Source organism: Heloderma suspectum, chromosome 2, assembly GCF_057233095.1.
Source record: "Heloderma suspectum isolate Gila_16-S chromosome 2, 16-S_ref, whole genome shotgun sequence".
Lineage (NCBI taxonomy): Eukaryota > Metazoa > Chordata > Lepidosauria > Squamata > Helodermatidae > Heloderma > Heloderma suspectum.
The window spans coordinates 281,848,346-281,865,434 of record NC_139459.1 but is presented as its reverse complement, the minus strand read 5'-3'; the positions used below and the strand labels follow the sequence as shown (position 1 = coordinate 281,865,434).

At 46.4% G+C, this 17,089-nt stretch overlaps 1 protein-coding gene across 2 annotated transcripts; it reads right to left on the bottom strand.

Moving 5' to 3' along the window:
- Nucleotides 1-7,128: 7,128 nt before the first annotated feature.
- Nucleotides 7,129-16,783, bottom strand: CYB561D2 (cytochrome b561 family member D2). 2 transcript variants are annotated; one of them, XM_084839649.1, is made up of 4 exons: nt 16,706-16,783; nt 12,541-12,845; nt 10,178-10,215; nt 7,129-9,618 (listed from the first exon to the last, which is right to left on the bottom strand). In XM_084839649.1, the coding sequence occupies exons 2-4, from the start codon at nt 12,665-12,667 to the stop codon at nt 9,115-9,117; spliced, it is 669 nt and encodes a 222-aa protein (XP_084695775.1). In that variant the 5' UTR covers nt 12,668-12,845; nt 16,706-16,783; the 3' UTR covers nt 7,129-9,114. The 2 variants fall into 2 exon arrangements, with proteins under 2 accessions (XP_084695775.1, XP_084695776.1); XM_084839650.1 differs by having other exon boundaries at nt 8,496-9,618; nt 12,541-12,753; nt 16,706-16,767.
- Nucleotides 16,784-17,089: the final 306 nt, after the last annotated feature.

Sequence of the window (17,089 nt, the reverse complement as noted above, 5' to 3'; positions counted from 1 at the left end):
ATGGATATTATGGTGTTCATAAAGTGCTTTGGTAGGTTAATAGAAAGACAAAAAGGAGACGAAGAATACTATTCTTAAACATTTGGGATACTCCTTCCTTCCACTTAATGCAAACAATGTCCTACATGGAAGGATTAATTCCATTTTTAATTTCAAGGCACTTCAAACTGCCACACTGACAGAGCCTAACTTTAAGCACTTGGTCCTTAGATCTAGGTTTAAGTTACAAAAAGCCTAAATTTACAATTCCTAAATTGTGTATCTGATCTTGGCTGTGCTGAGGCAGCAAATCACATGAGTGCAGATGTCTGGCTTTTCAGGTGCCTAGAGATGTGAAGGTTAAGGGAAAAACAGGAAGAATAGGTTTTCCTTTTTTCTTTTCCCAGAAAAAAGCAAAAAAATGTTTTTCTTCTGTCTTCTTCCAGACAACCCAGCCAATGGGGATTTAGGGGAATCCAGGGCAGTTGGTGGCCAGTGGTTATACATGGTCCAGAGAAGTGAGCTGACAAGGACCTAAGTAAACTGGTCAGATAGTAAAGGCTGGGCAAGGAAGCCAAGAACAATACCAGGGAGCTGTGCCAACATAATGTTACAGTAGCGACAATTGCCTCGATACTGTGTTACTGGGGTCTCCAGCATGGTGCACGTGGGCATGAAAGTGCCCACAGACACCCTCTCTTGGCACCAACCAGGATCCCTGCCATTCCTGATTTTCATTTTATAAGAATTTTTTTAAATGACTGTTGCAGCTGGCATGCTGCAAGGCAAAGGGTTGCCCTCCAACACCATCTTTGTTTGGGTTCAAAAGAATAGTTTGGTGTTTTGAAGCTTGTACTTCTGTGCTTCCCAATTGCTGGGTCCTTATTCTCTGACTCGGAAGGTGACAAGTGTCTCTAGTTCAGAAAAAATAGAGGAGCAGCAAGGCCTTTTCCTGAGGCCCTGGAAAGCTGCTGCCAGTCAGAGTACATAATCCTCGTCTAGATGGACCGCTTCAGCATAAGGCAGCTTCATATGACGGGCTGGATGCTTTGGTGATGAGTGCTGGGCAGGGGTCTTGGAGTTCTAATAGTTTGATCTTCTGAAAAGGACTTTGGGGGCCCATTTTAGGAGCAGGATAGCCCAAAAGCTATAGAGGGGCAGACCAAGGGCAAGATGGATGGATGATATTCTGGAGGTGACGGACTCGACCTTGGGGGAGCTGGGGGTGGTGACGGCCGACAGGAAGCTCTGGCGTGGGCTGGTCCATGAAGTCACGAAGAGTCGGAAGCGACTGAACGAATAAACAACAAGCCCAAAAGCCCTGTTCTTGAAATTCTGGTGCCTAGAAGCCCAAATGATGCATATTAATAACATATGCCTGGAGCTTATTTCTGTAGGATCCTTCTTTTTAAGTCTTTTCTCACTCTCACTAATGAAGGGGTCTAGCGTGGATAGCAAATCCCTGTCAACTTACCTAAATTTTCACTGAATGATACGAAATCATTTGAGGTTTTTCTAATATTGCTCTGTTGCAACAAGAGAACAGAATGTATGTGAGAAGTCATCCATCTATACAACCTTACAACTTTACCTTGTGGATGAAATTTTGTTCATACCAGTGGGTCCTATAGAAAGTTATTTTATGAAGGATGTTTGAATTGCAGGTGGTGCATCGGTTCCTATGGGCCAGCAGTACTCTCACTGTTTTGTTTGGTGTTTCCTTAGCGATAACCAAGAGGAACTAGTAAAATCACAGGAAGAAACTTGAGTAAATACAGCTTGAATTGTCATTTAAAAAATGAGATTCTGGACTACTGTGTAAGGAAAAAGTTCTCAGCACCAGCAGGTATCTTCAAACTAGCCAGTGTCTCCTTGCCATTGACTTCTGCCTCAGTAGCATCCCATCCTTTATGAAGTACCAAGGAGAATTGTCATGGCATTAAAAGAGCAGCTGCAAAACCCCTCTGCATTTGATGAATGCTTCTAATAGCAGTTAGGCTCTTCCTGTTATTTTGCTATCGTCTTTCAATCACAACACTCGCGAAGGAGCACCATTGAAGGCATTGGAGAATTTTGCACCACAGGCTTCCCAGTACAGCTCTTTTCTGCACAGTGCTAAAAATAGTTGTTAGATCTCTACCATCACTCACTGTTGTAGTGCCATCTATTGGTAATATTGGGCATGATGATTACTAGTGGAGAAACTCTCCGTTAGTAGATCAAGGAATACATTCATAGAAAAAGAGTTGGAGGAGACCTTGTAGGCCGTCTAGTCCAAGCCCCCTGCGCATTGCAGGAAATCCAGAGCTGGAGCATCCTTAACAGATCAGTCTCCACTAGAAGACCCCAGAAGGACATAAGAAGAGCCCTGCTGGATCAAACCAAAGACCTATCTCATCTTTGGTTTGATCTAGCAATCCTGTTTCCCACAGTGGCCAACCAGATGCCTCTGAGAAGTCTACAAGCAGGATGTGAGGGCAATGGCCTTCTCCTACTGTTGTTCCCTGGCTGCTGGTGTTCAGAAATATGCTGCCTCTGATCCTGGAGCTAGTATATACTATAGGTATTGTGACTAGTAGCTAGTCCCCTCTCCTTTATTTTGGCCTCCTTTAGAAGTCATCGTCATCACTACATATTTTGATAGTGAACTCCATCTCCAGCAAGGGAGCCCCCCTTCTGGGTAATAAATATAATTGTCAAACTGCTCTTACTGTGAAGATGTTTTCCCTAATGTTTAACCAAAATGTACCTTCCTGTAACTTTTCAGTCTATTAGATCTAGACCTGCCCTCTAGGGCAGCAAAGAACATGTTTTACCACTCTTTTGTGTGAGAGCAGTCCTTTAGGTATTTGAAGAGTGCCATCATTTTTCCTCTCAGTCTTCTCTAGGCTAAACATACTGAATTCCTATAACATTTCCTCATGCAACTGGTTTTCCATACCACTGATTATTTTTGTTTCCTTCCTCTGGACCCATTTCAATTTGTCTACATCCTCAAAGTGCAGCATTCAAAACTGGACACAGTATGCCTGGTGAGGTCTAACTAGTGCAACAGAATAAAGTCATGACTTGGAAACTCTGGTCCTATTAATGCAGCCTAAAATCACAAGATCCTTCTTACATGTACTACTGCTAAGCTAGATATCCCTCAACCTAGATTTGATTTTTTTCCGTAAATGTAAAAAGATATCATTTTGTCTGTTGAATTTCATTGTTACTTGCAGCCTGGGTTTCTGCAGCCTAGGTGCAGGTGCAGCGTCAAGCGGGAGATGGCAGGCGCTGAGAGGAGGCACTCAGCCCGCTTGGCGTGACAGGAACAGCAGCGCCCCGATGCCCCATAGGAAAAGGGTGGACTCTCTCCTCCTAGCCCATAAGTACAGAGGTTTCCCGCCTTCCCCTCGAAAGGGAGATCAAGCTGTCAGGAGGTCGCCCCTGCTGCCTTCTGAAATCCTCAGGTAGCCAAAATCAACATGCAGACAATAGGGCTCTTTTCCAAGGCTTTATTCCCATTCAACCTAATGACGCTTACAGATGCTAATTGCTTGATCCTACGAGTGAGACTTAAGAGAGCTGCCTACTCGGGAGTTCTAACCTTAGGAATCGGTTGATCTCCTTTTCAAGGGGAAGGCGGGAAACCTCTGTACTTATGGACTAGGAGGAGAGAGTCTACCCTTTTCCCGTGGGGCATCGGGGCGCCACTGTTGCCGTCGCACCAAGCGGGCTGAGCGCCTCCTCTCAGCGCCCACCATCTTCCGCTTGATGCTGCGCTGGTGCCTAGCGTCCAGAAACTGCTGTTGCGCCTCCCTCTCCCTGCCAGGTCACTATCATTCTCAGGAATGTGTACCGGGAGGGGCTCTCCCCCTGGCTGCTCCTTTGAACAGCGCGTGGGTTCCTCTCCCATGGTTTCTATCTCTTCCTCAGAATCAGAACTGCTTTGGGGCTCTCTGGGCTCCAATCCAACCCTGACAATATCACCATACCTACAGAGCATTGGGCTTAGTGTTTCCTCCCTCCTCTTGCACTGAACATACCTGAAAAGCCCTTGTTGTTGCTCTTAGTATCCCTCGCATTGGTTCATTCTGACCTTTAGCTTTTCAGACACTGTCTCTACAAGTCTGGCCTACTCATCTGTACACATCCTTGCTTACCTGTCCTTCCTTCCATTTCTTATATGTGTTGTTTCTATTTTCAGCTCATCACTAAGCTTTTTATGCAGCCCCACCATGTATTTTTTAGATGTCTCCCGTTTTTCATTTTCATTGGAATTGTATGTGCTTGCGCCTTTTGTAGCTCCTTCATCAGGAACTGTCAGCCATTTTGGACTCCTTTCCAAATTAGTACATCAAGCCATGGAATCCTACCTAGCATTTCCTTGAGCTTATTAATAGCATATTTCCTGAAATTTAAGGTGCATGCTCAACTACACTCTCTGTTAGTGTTCCATAAGATCATGAATTCCAACCTTATGAGGACACTTTCCCCAAGTGATTGTGCTACTTTAATCTGTGCTACTTTAAACCAACTCTTCCATATTGGTTGAAATCAAGTCAGGAAATGACAACCCCCTCATTCCTCTAGGTTTTGACAGAATGCATTTTTAATAATTTTAGTTTTCAAGTTGCTGTGGCTTAGCTCACATCTTAGGGATGGGAGGAATTTTGATTGGTAAGGAGCTGGTGAGTTTTGGTGGTTGTGGATAACAGCGTAAAAGCCTCTCTTTTTCACACTCAAAATACCTGCTGTGTTCAACAAAATACCTAATAGTGGTTAGGCAGAAAATTGCTGATAAGTGGCAACCCTACCTCTGCTTATCATGCAAAGGAGCCTGAGGAGCTGATATATGGGAATTCATCCTTTGCCTGTGATGAGCAGAAACTAATTTTGTAGCTGGCCAATCTGACTGCTAAATTATTACTCGATCCCTTGAAAGTGCTTAATGAAAGGTTTCTTAAAATGCAACTTACTGTGCTCATAAAAGAGAGTATGTGTGAGAAGGGTTGAGCACAGGATTCTTGAAAAATTAAAGGGAATATGTTGAATGGAAATGACTAGCTAAGAGGTTGTTACACTTCCATAATGGCTAGAAGCCCCCTTCCAGCTGGCGATACAACATTCCCCCATCACTGCGCAATAATGCCAAGTGGATCAGGAGGGAATGAAAATGAACAAGTTAGCAACACGCCAGAACCACTGCAGCTGTTTAAAAGCTTTATTTGATAGAGCACTCTTGAATACAAATTATCTTTCCTTGATCAGGCTCAAGGCTTGGCAGACAGACCCATCACACCAACAACTGTTTTTGTCAGGTCGCCAGAGGGCATGTGCGACAAGGCTGTGTCAGCTCTTCCTGAAGCAGGGGTTGTTGTTTCAGCCAGATTAATGACTATGCGTAATGAGGGTGAAAGAAGCATTTCAAACGACATAATGCCCATTGCAGCTGTCAATGAGACAACTGGTCTCACACACATAAAGAAATGGTGGGAAGACAATGCCCCCTCCCTAGTAACGATCACCAGGTACCCTTCCTCCCCGCTTTTCTTTTGAAGATTGGTGGGAGCTTTCCCTAATACTGCATGGCAAAGTGTACACTGCAACAAAAGATGTTGCACAGGATAGCTAAGGTGCGTGCTGCTGCAAGCTACAGACATTTAAATGCAGATCATCTTGAAAATAATGGGACCAGGTAGTCACCTTGTTTCATTGGTTTCAACAAGATTAACCACAACTGACTTTAGTTGGACCAGGACTGACGTCTCAACTCCTTTTTGCAACTATGATCTTTTCATCCTATTAAGCAAGGGCCTCGGCTTTGCACATTTTCCCCCTGCCTTACAATGGCCATTCTCCCTTTTTTCTTGCCAGAGAATGCAGGCAAAACAAAGACACCTTTCCTTGACCAGCTCCCAGGAGCCATGGCTGGCAGGAGCCTTCAGGTGTACTGCTATTGAAGATGCTTTGACTTGCAGTAAACAAAAGAAAGCAGGGAGTAAGCAGGTTGCTGTCCTGATAGCTAATTATTAAAAAAAAAAAAAGGAAGCAACTGGGGTTGATCCTTGCCTTGCAAGAACAAGGGAGAAAGTACCATCCAATAAGGTGACTTGTAGCCCATAGCTTACTCAGCACAAGCCATAGAAACTTGTCTGTGCTGAGGGCCCATTCATGTGTCTCGCCATACCTGTGCAGAAAGCCCTTCTATGTAGGAATTAAGTGTGTAGATCTACAAAAGTGCTGATCACACAAGTGCATTTTGCTGCATGTGTACTTGTCATACAGCACATTCTACCCACCCTTCCCCAACCTGGTGCCTCCCAGATGTTTTGGACTGCAGTTTCCACCATCTCCAACCAGCACAGTCATTAGCTACATTGGCTGGGGTGATGAAAGCTGTAGTCCTAAGTCTGTGAGGAAAGGAGAGCACCTCTGTGTACTATAGTGCTGTGCTTCTATGTTTATGGCTGCAGGACCTATTGGGGCTGCCTATTAACAAGCACTGAGCAATTAAGGGCGCAACCCTATGCATGTTTAGACAAAGAAAAGGCCTACAACTCCCAGCATACCCCAGCCAGCTGGGAGTTGTAGGCCTTTTCTTTGTCAAAACATGCATAGGGTTGTGCCCTAAATTTTTTGGGAGCTTTGGTCTCTGGCCTGCAGCCGAAAGACACACATGCAGGTACTATTCTAACCTCTATCCTTGATTTACTGAGCAACCATTGAACATCAGCCCTCTTTACCACTATGTAAAACGAGGCCAATATTCACCTACAACATGAAGGTGAAAGTCAGGATTCAAGGTCTCTGGTCACCCAGAAGGGAAAGAGCTGAGCAAAACCTCCCTTTTCCCCTTGAGGGGGAGCTGGGCATATGTGATCGCAGGGCCCCTGTTCCCCTTAACCATGCAAGATCTCACACAGCAGACTAGGCTAGCCCTTGTAGACTTCATATAGCATGAGAGATTATAACTGACCAAGCTGCAGCCTGCTGGTGAGTCGCTTCCAAATTCAACACACCACCAAGGAAGAGGTTCAGGGAGGAAGTCCTAATCTTACCTAGTATTATGCCTTTGGCCTCACCATGAACACTACATGTGTCAGTCGGACTGGAAGGAAAGAGCCCAAGATGAACTGTGTAGGAGAGGACGACAAGAGATTTGATTATACCCCAATTTTATGCATGTTTACTTGGAAATACCGAAGCCAGTGGGGCTTACTTTCATGTAACTGCGCAGGATCACAACTTCTGCCCATTCTACATAGTCTCCAGTAGGGAAATGGAGGAGAAGCTCTTGCTATGACTTCCCTCTCTTCTTTCCAGGAGTTGTGCTATCTTTCACAGAGAAGTCATTTCTTGTTGCAGAACCATGCAGTAGCATGATTCTGTCAGAGAAACAGACAATTGGTTTCTCTGCAAAATACAACAACATCAAGGCCACAACCAAGGAGGGACCAGAACAGAGGTGGCAGATGGAGAGGGGACACTGGCAACGACAGCAGCAGGTTCACCATTTTTTCCAGTCCCAGATGGAACTTGAGGCAGGCACAGGTAAAGAAGTAAGGCTGCACTCCCATGTATAGTTACACAGGAATAGGCCCCATTGAACTCAGTGGGACATATCTTTGGAATGACGGATCTAACTTCTGTGTAAAAATGTATAGGATTGGGCTGTAACTCTCTCTAGTGGCAGATGACACAGAAAGGCCGAAAACACCAGAGAGGTTGAGAGGTAGGGTGGGAAAGATGTATAACAGAAAGAATATGCCTGAGGAATGGGGAGGAAGAAACAATAGAGAAACAGATTCTGCCCCAGTCCTTTGATCAGCCAGTGAGGTGGGCTGTCTGCATTGACACAGACACTTTGCTATTTTAAGAAAGGTTGAGGGAGGGATCTTAAACTTGTGAAAGTAAACCATTTGGGGCACCCCCTTTAAAATGATATGGAGATAGAAAGTAACAAGACCCTACATCAGCCTTTCCGAACCTGGTGCCCTCCAGATGTGTTGGACCACAACTCTCGGCATGGCTGGCTGGTGGTTGCTGAGAATTGTAGTCCAACAGATCTGGAGGGCGCCAGGTTGGGGAAGGCTGCCCTACATGCACTTGAAACCCAGAAAAACAATGGATGGGAGAAGGGTTCAGCACCCACCTCCTCCTCTGCCACTTTTTTCTTCTAGCTTCCCCTGCACCCCCACATGTAATGTGGTGTTAGCCCCTAACTAGCATGCATTGGGCCACTTCGCACATCACGACAGCCCACCATGGCTTAATTTACCCATGGGACTGTCGCATCATGCCAGGCACCCTGCTTGCTGTGTTGTGCAAATCCGGGTAGCAGGGATTGCTTGACAATCCTCAAATAACCCCAAAACAAGCCAGGGGTCATTTAAGGGTTGTCTAACCTTCAAACACTCCCTGCTGCTTGGGTTTGCAAGCCAAGCAGCAGGCAAAAATGGCACGCACAGGTGCCTAGCATGATGTGACACGCCCCGTAGGTAAAGTAAGCCGCGGCGGGCTGTGCTGTTGCATGAGTCAAGTCATTACATAGTCACTCGTAATGCTGCTTACTTCATACAGTTTGTCCACAAGTGGTTTTTTTAAGGAAAAGCTCTTACGTTCACTTTAAAAAACCAACAGCACCGTGTTGAAGAGAAGCCAGCCCTCTCCCCATTCAGATGGAATGTTAAAAAACGCTTATCCCTTCCTCAAGCCTGCATCCCTTCTGCAGCCCAAACCCTTGCCCAGGCAGAAGGAAGCTAGGGCAAGAGAGATGTGTGCCCGTGCAGAAGATGAGGTTCCTTTCCATTCCAGCCGCTAGCCAGATCTGGCAACATCTCAGCGATACGTCTGTCGTTCTTTTGCACGGAGGCACCGACTGGACTACTACGCAGCACTGGCAAGGCTGTGTTTCCAGAGATACTCGCACAAAACACTGCATGGGCCCTGGTGCTGCAAAGAAGCTGGTTCAACAGTATAGGCATCTCCAGGATTTAAACAGTGGGGTGGGGAGAGTCAGTCTAGATTTTAAAATGCCATTCAAAGTTATAGGCGGGTAAAAAGAGATGTTCCAGTCCCAGCGCCCTTCAGCAGGAACACTGCAGCTCTTTTCAAGGATCCCACAAGGGGTCTGTTCCAGGATGGCTGTCATGGCTGGATCCTTTTGCGGTAGAGGTAGGCATTGCTCACTTGGTTCATGATAACCAGGCTGGTGAGGACAGGACACAGCAAACACAGATACCAGGAGACGCCAGTCACCGATGTGGTGAACCACAAGGAGCACAGCCCCAGCATCAGACTGGCACAGCCAAGAAGGTACCCTATCAGCCCCGACGTGGCATGGTAAAGCTTCAGCTTGGTCAGGGTCCAGTTCTTCAGCAGCTTGGGGTAGAGCAGAGCCAGCCCGCCCATGCACTGCAGGCTCGCATACAGCACCGTCAGCAAGCCAGTCTGGCTGTGCCAGGTGACAAAGTGGTCCTTCCCGTTGAGGTATTTGTTATAGCTGATGATGGCCAAGCCCAGCAGAGCACAGGTGAGGGAGAGCAGCTGCAAAGCCCAGTGGAAGCGAACCCTGGCCTTCCGGGAGAAGGACCGGAGCAGGGAGCTCTCCGGAGAGAAAGCCAGCAGGGCTTCTGTCATCAGGAAGGAAAACTGGGGAGAGGCAGAAGGAGACAGATCACCATGGTTTGCCAGCTTAAAGTTAGCCACTAAAAAGGGCTCTCATTCCCAAAGAAGCCAAAAAGAGAGATCCTCCATTGTAAGCATTTCCCCCAATAATTAGCTTATCAGGATAACCTGGAGAGTTCCATCAGATACTTGACCAGACACTGATCTCTCATAGGCTGCTCCCTTCTTTCAAGGAGGCACACAACTTTTACAGTGAGCCCCATCCCTCAGAATAGGAGGCGATAGACGCTAGGGATAATTATCGCGTGCTTTAATCATAGCTTTGAACTAGAAAACTACCAGCAGGGAATTCTGGATTCCAGACCCACAAACAGGAAGGAGCAGCTGCATCACCTCCCTGTTTCTCTGCTCCTTGGTGCCTGGACCATCTTCTGACTCCGTAATAAGTTAGTAACAAATCCCCCTCACTACCCATGTCCCAGAATGTTCAGTGAACTGAACAGCCCCCAGTACAAACAAGATAAGGGATTATAGTTAGTTATTTGGGAAAATGGTGGCAGAGAATGCTTTTGGCTTGGCTTACCGCAAGAGACATTAGGAGAGGATGCCAGGAGAACAGACCTGGAAAGAAAGGAGAGCAAAATGAGTCCCTGCAGTCTGATCAACTAGCATACAGCTGAAAATATACTGCCTACTCTTCCAGTGAGATACATCCATTTGAATCTTAGATGTAACCTACTTGTGTGACATAAAAACACAAGAAGAGCCCTGCTGGATCAGACCAAAGGCCTATCTAGTCCAGCACTCAGTTCCTACAGTGGCCAACTAGCTGCCTGTGGGAAGCTTACAAGCAAGAAAATCCTAAGTGTGCCAAAATCACAAATCACTGTTACTGCTGAAGAGAAACACTGTCACATTTTATTAAGGGTGCTTCCAGACAGAGGGCTCCTAGCACTACTAGTCAAGATGCACTGTGCAGCGATTCCGTCTTTCCCTCCTTAACATTTTGTGTGTGGCGGGGTGGAGGGATAAGTAAGAAAATGATGGAAGAAGCAGTGGGAAAACACTGAGAGCGGTACAGGTGGAAGACAACAACATCTGGAGCCCTGATAAAATTCTGTGTTTGAGGTAGAGCAATTGCACACTAAAAACTTTGCCTAGAAGCACCCTAAATTTGCTGGGTGCCTCCATTTTGGATCTAATAACTTTTGCCATTCCCTCTCACATGAGGCTGAGGGAGAAACAAAACCTGTGCTCCCCCAAAAAGACATAAAGTGACTATAAAATCACAAGTACTGTGCGGAAGTGGGGAACCCACTCCAAACAAACTGTATAAATTCCAGAAGGGTGACCATATTTGTTTGTAGCAGTAAAGACAACAAAGCACCATGTGGCATCTTAAAGACTAACATTTACAGTGGCATAAACTGCTTGTCTTTAGATCATGAAAGCTTATGCTGCACAATAAACGTTGGATCGAGATTAAAGCTGGATTAACTGCACTGGTGAAAGCAGACTTCCCCAGCCTCTCCTTCCCAGGGCAGCCCCCCGCCCCGTCCCCTGGAAATGCTACACAGAGTCAGGAGAACCTACTGAATGGGGTGAACTATGGTGTGTGAGGGAGATCCCCAAAAATCAGGTGGAGGGACCTTCCACAAACAGAAAGCAGATCCAGGATCCAACCCTAAATCCTTTTGTTTTTTAAGGCGCCACAAAAGCCTGCTTTTTTTAACATAGATATGACACCACTTGCATATCCCTTTAAAGAAAAATTATTTTGTGCAAGAGTGGTGTGTCCTGTGACATTGCAACACGGTATGCAATGGCCTGTGCCAAAGTTCCTAAGGGAGCAATCCTATGCATGTTTAGACAGAAAAAAGTCCTACAATTCCCAGCATTCCCCAGCCAGCCATGCTGGGAGTTGTAGGACTTTTTTGTAGGGCTGTAGGAATGCTGGAAGTTGCACAACTTTTTTTTTTGTCTAAACATGTATAGGATTGCACCCTTAGTCATCACTGGCAATGGGCCCAGGTGATCTCATCTAAAGTCATTGCTTGCATTTAAGACTCTTATTTCATTGAGGGACTTAATTGAGAGAAGCTGAAAGTTTATTCTCGCAAAGCATCCAGGTCTGTAACTGGATAATAGGAGACGTTGCAGTCGAAGGATCAGTTTACTGTGACAAAGCTCACTTATTGCATTCGGTAATGGAAAAACAGAAATGCAGCACTATTTGGTACTAAAGTGTACTGGCCAAACTCTCACAAGCCAGTCTACAGTGACCCCAGTCTAGCCATTGTCACAGGCAGTGGTTACACATAACACAACTGCTGGCCCTGGATGTCCCTGTTTGCATCAAACGGTTTGGAAGAGCATCAGGATGGGGAGGTGCATATTCCAATGTACATCATGTCTCTTTTGCTGGACTGGGACAGCTATCCTATGCATTATGTCTGGCAGTAGCCATAAGCTGACAAGGAATGGGTCAGCTTAAGCCAGGTGGTGGGCAACTTGTGGCCCTCCAAATGTTGTTGGAATGCAACTCCCATCTGCCCTGGCCAGCACAGCCAATGGGAAGGGAAGATGGGATTTGAAGTCCAACAACATCTGGAGGGCCACAAGTTGCCCACCCTTGGTTTAGGCCCTGCAGTTTTATGTCAATCCTATTTCAGAGCAGGAATGTCAAAGAGCACTTAGGTGATTCAAAAGCCTAACAGCTTGATCCAGTGTAGAGTTAGGCCTAAGCCCACTGAAATCAGCTCTGGAAGGACTGGACTGTAAGTCTTACTGACTTTCAAATGGCTCACACTATTGATGCACATGTGGGACAGAACTTGGCATAGGTGCATTCCTTCCTAAATTCCTGCCCACGCCTTCGTTTTCTCGACCTTATGAACTGCTGTTGGAGAGTACCCATCCATGAATCTACCATCACTCCCTACTTACTTGATCCAGGTCTGGCAAGCACAGCTACAAAGACGGTAAATCCAAGCGAGACAAAGTGTGCGGCGACACCAAAGGCAGCCCTGAGGGAGCGGTATATCCGCGATTCCGTTTCAATGGTCAGAGCCATGTCTTCTCCGCCACGCTCTACAAGATGTTGACCTTCCACTGTCCACCAGTTCCGGGTTTCCTGATGCTGTGTGCAGCACGGATCAGCTTCCCCAGCACATCAAGACACAAGAAAGCTATACAATACTATCTCCTTAGAGCAACAAACGTATCACTCTTCTCACACTTTTGCTAGTTCTCTGGTGGAAAGGGGGGGGAAGGGAAGAGAATATTAAGAAAAGCAGTTGCTCAATAAAAGCTGTCATTAAACAGCGCAACCCAGAAATAAGTTTCACTGGTGAGTTTTAAGGACAAACCAAAGAAACACCCAGGTGACCAGGAGAGGTCCTCATTGCACATTAGAGTTGCCACATCAGTGCCTAGGCGATCTGCCACAAAAGTCACTAACTTTGGGTGGCTGAACTCTTCCTTCATATCCATGCTTCCTTCATGGCCGTGCTTCTTTTCCTCCCTCTCTCCTTGTAATGGCAACATCTGTGCTGTAATGTTATGATACAAGTGGGGCCTGCAGAACAATATCACAGCGTGGAGTGCTTCTGTTCAGGGTTCCAGCTGCTTAATTCCATTCCCATTCACCCTCCCTGATTTTCCACTTTTTTCTTCCAGCAGTCAGTAAGCTTTCTATACCTGCTGAGCATGCTCAGTCCTCATTGGGTTGTGGGGGGGGGGGCTTGTTGCCCCCTTAGAAAAGTAATTCAGGATTTTTTATACTTCTGCAAACCTCAGGTATTTACCCAGGCAAGCTGATCCCTTCCTCCTGGATGGTACTGTTTTAGCTGCAAAAGAACTGGCACTTGGAGAACTGAGAACACTTATTAGCGTAGACAACTGGAACCTGCAACAAAATGTGTCTGTGTGGAATACTTAGTTTAGTGCTCCATTCAGCCAGCAATGCCCTCCTCCAAGGTACTCCATTCCACCCTCCCACCCAGTTTTCTGTCCCCCATCCCAGTCAGTTAGCATTTCATGGCCACTGAGCACTCTCAGTCCTCAGTGGGCTGTCCTTGGGGTTTACACTTCCCTAGAAGTTTTTTTTAACCAGTTTTTTTTTTTTTTTTGTACTTCTGCAAACCTCAGGGCTCCACCAAGACTGCTGATACCTCCATCCTGTGTGTGGGTGGTGCTGTTTTGGCTACATATGCATTGGCACTCACACCTGCAGATCAGAAATAGAGGGACTGACTGTTTAGGGAAACATTTGTCTATGCAGAATTCTGTCCTGCATGTGCATAAATAATTTTAGGAGAACAGCTGCCCCTTACCCCTTCTGTTGATGCTTCCCTCTCTTTATTTTGCTGTGGCCTTTAGACTGGGAGCCTTCAGGACCAGGATCTATTTGGCATCCTTTATTCCTGTGAAGCTGTTGTCCACCCTGCACCTTTGGCATGAGATGGGCCACAAATCTAAGCAGATGCTTCGTCCTTGTCAAGAATTAAACTGGCTAAATATTAGTACTGAAAGTTTGGTGGCTGAAGGAGGGCTGAGATAAACTACTAAGACCAGAGTAGCTCCTCGTCACCAACTGGAGGACTATTCAGGTGCAGATAGGTTTAGAATTGCAACGTTAGGGTTCAACAAGCTGCTGTTATCGTCTCTTGCACTGTCAGTGCACAACCAGAAGCATCCCTGATAGAAACAGGCACCTTTCCAAACAAGCTGTTCTAACAAGTGAGAAGAAGTAGCCATGCAGTGTGGGATTCATGTCTCCCACCATGGAAAAACAAGGAGACATTGGCAATCAACAAAGCCAGTATAGCAGAAAACACTACGAGCATTATAGCTCTGTTATTACTGGCTTCTGAATGCAAATGTTTGTCTTGACTTTAGCATAATAATGGTTTCTGTATAGAAAGCTTGTTGACTCACATTCATATTTCATTTCACTACAGCAAGAATCTTGTATACTTGGACTGCACCAGGGTGTAATGCTATTAACATGTGCAGGCATCTGTCATGTGAAGGCATACTGTTAGTCCACAGAGGGGCTTATATTTAGATCTGAGCAGCATAGAACCAAAGAGCAGGGGGAGGGCACACTAGCTTTTCTCATGGGGTTCCCTATTTAAGATAATGAAGTGCTTTGAACAAATCTTCAGCCACAAGCATGAATGGAACATCCAAATGGATTCTTCCCAACTTTTACACAAGCTGCGAACTACAATACTAATCTGATTATTACTAATGTTTCAGTAGCTCAGTTCATACTTATAACAGCCTTGTAAGAGGATGAGAGGCAGAAATTTGCCCAAGGTAACTCAGTAATCATCATGGGCTGAGGATCGCTTCAGATGTCACAAAATCCCTCAATGAAATATGCATCCTGAACAGATAGATGACCAATAACATATGGTGATCATATGTACATGTATTTTGCTGCATATGCACACACTGGAAAGTTGTGGCCAACGAGAGGTTCCCAGTTTCTATAAATGCAGCAACATTCACACAACTGCAATCATCTTAAATGACTATATACACGTGGCTTGGACACCTATTTCAACACAACACTGCTTTCTCTACAGGGATTTTGTAACAAGTGAAGTGGCCCTGAGTGGAAAACTGAACTGGGTCCAAGCCCAGCTACTCCATCCTTTGCACCCTCTACAGATCCACCTTAAGAAGAGCCCTGCTGGATCAGACAAAAATCCTATCTAATCCAGCATTCTATTTGCACAGTGGCCAACCAGATGACTGTGGGAAGCCCTCAAGTGCAATAGCACCCTCCCTTTCATGTTCCCCAGCAACTGGTATTGTGAAGCATATTGCCTCTGATACTGGAGGTGGCATACTGCTGTTATGACTAGTAGCTATTAACAGCCTTATCCTCCATGAATTTGTCTAAGCCCCTTTTAACGCCACGCAAACTGGTAGCCATCATCACTACTAGCGAATTCCATAGTTTAACTATGCACCTACTTACTTGAACAACATTGTGGGATTAACAAAGGAATGAGAATGGAATTGATAAACACAAAAGGAGCTAGGCCACACTGAGGCTACAGCCCAGCTGGGAGAAGATGAGGACATCTTTTCAAACACAGAATTACATTGTCAGCCAGACTGGACACTCCCCTTTCAGAGGGAGAAAGCTCATCTCCCTCGCTTGGCACAGCCAAGCGTTCAAACCCAGGAAGCTCTAAATGCTAAAATCACACCCTCTACGTTTGATCTTGTAATAACCGGATGACATTTTAGCATATTTAAAGCAGTAATAAGACCACTGTCAGTTCCAGGACGGAAATCAACTGTTTTCGCCCTTACCATCCATCCCTTTAATTTAAACCTGCCATCACAAATACAGCAGCAGTCATCGTATCAGGGCAACAATCCTGCTCTGTAATCTTAGGGAGAGGAGGTGGATAGACACCATCCCCCATGCCCCTCCCCGCCCCTCCAACCTCACCATCTATTATTTCAGTGCCTGATCAACATCTCCCTCTGGATGGGAGGGCGAGATCCGTGTGCTTCATCACTTCACGCCCAATTTTGCTACAGACTCACTTGGTTTCGGGGCGGGGGGTACAAGGAAGGATACAAGGATTGCCAAAGAACAAAAAGCCACGGATCCTTCAGAGCAGAGGGTGCATACTTTCTAGACCCAGTTTGGGAGTGCGGGTCCGAAATTCCCTAGGGTCCGAGGACTGTTGTCCATTGTCTTCGGATGAGACAAGACCACCCCTTCCACTAATCCGGGATTATGAGTAGCAAGAGCTATCTGGGTTTCAAGTGCTGGAGATATTCCAAGCAAGGATAGAGGATACAGCAGCCTTCCCCAGCCTGGTGCCCTCAGATGTATTGGTCTGCAACTCCAATCATCCCCAGCCATCATGGCCAATGCTAATTGGGGATGATGGGAGCTGACGTCCAACACATCTAGAGGGCACCAGGTTGGGGAAGGCTGGGATACAGGAATATCCCCACCCGCCCCAACAGCTGTGGAGGGAAGAGATCTCCACCAAGGCTGCCCGCCGGTCAGTCGGGGTTCCCCGGCTCCGACAGTGACCGAGCAAGGCCCCCAAGGAAGGCGGGCTTCACTCACCTGCTCTTGGAACGGCAGCATCGCAAGGGAGAGGCAACTCCGGGAGAAGCTGAGGAAGCAAACGCCGCCTTCTGATTGGCTAGGGCCGGTCCTCCCCTCCTACCAGCCCCTGCGCCTGAGAGGCTGAGCCGTGCTGTCCATCACAGGGGAATCCTGTCAAATCAAGCCGTCAAGCTCAGGAGGCACGTTTATTAGCATTATTACCCGAAAAGAAAGAGAGAGAAATCTGCGTGCGCATATCCGCGGAAGGGCCATCTTCTTACTAGGCCAGCCGAGGCGGTGACATACGCATGCGCTGTAACACCGGTGTTTCGCCCTCCCACTCGCACACTTGAGTAGAAAAAACATGCGCTCTTTCTGCCCGCTGGGAGTGAAGTTTGCGCA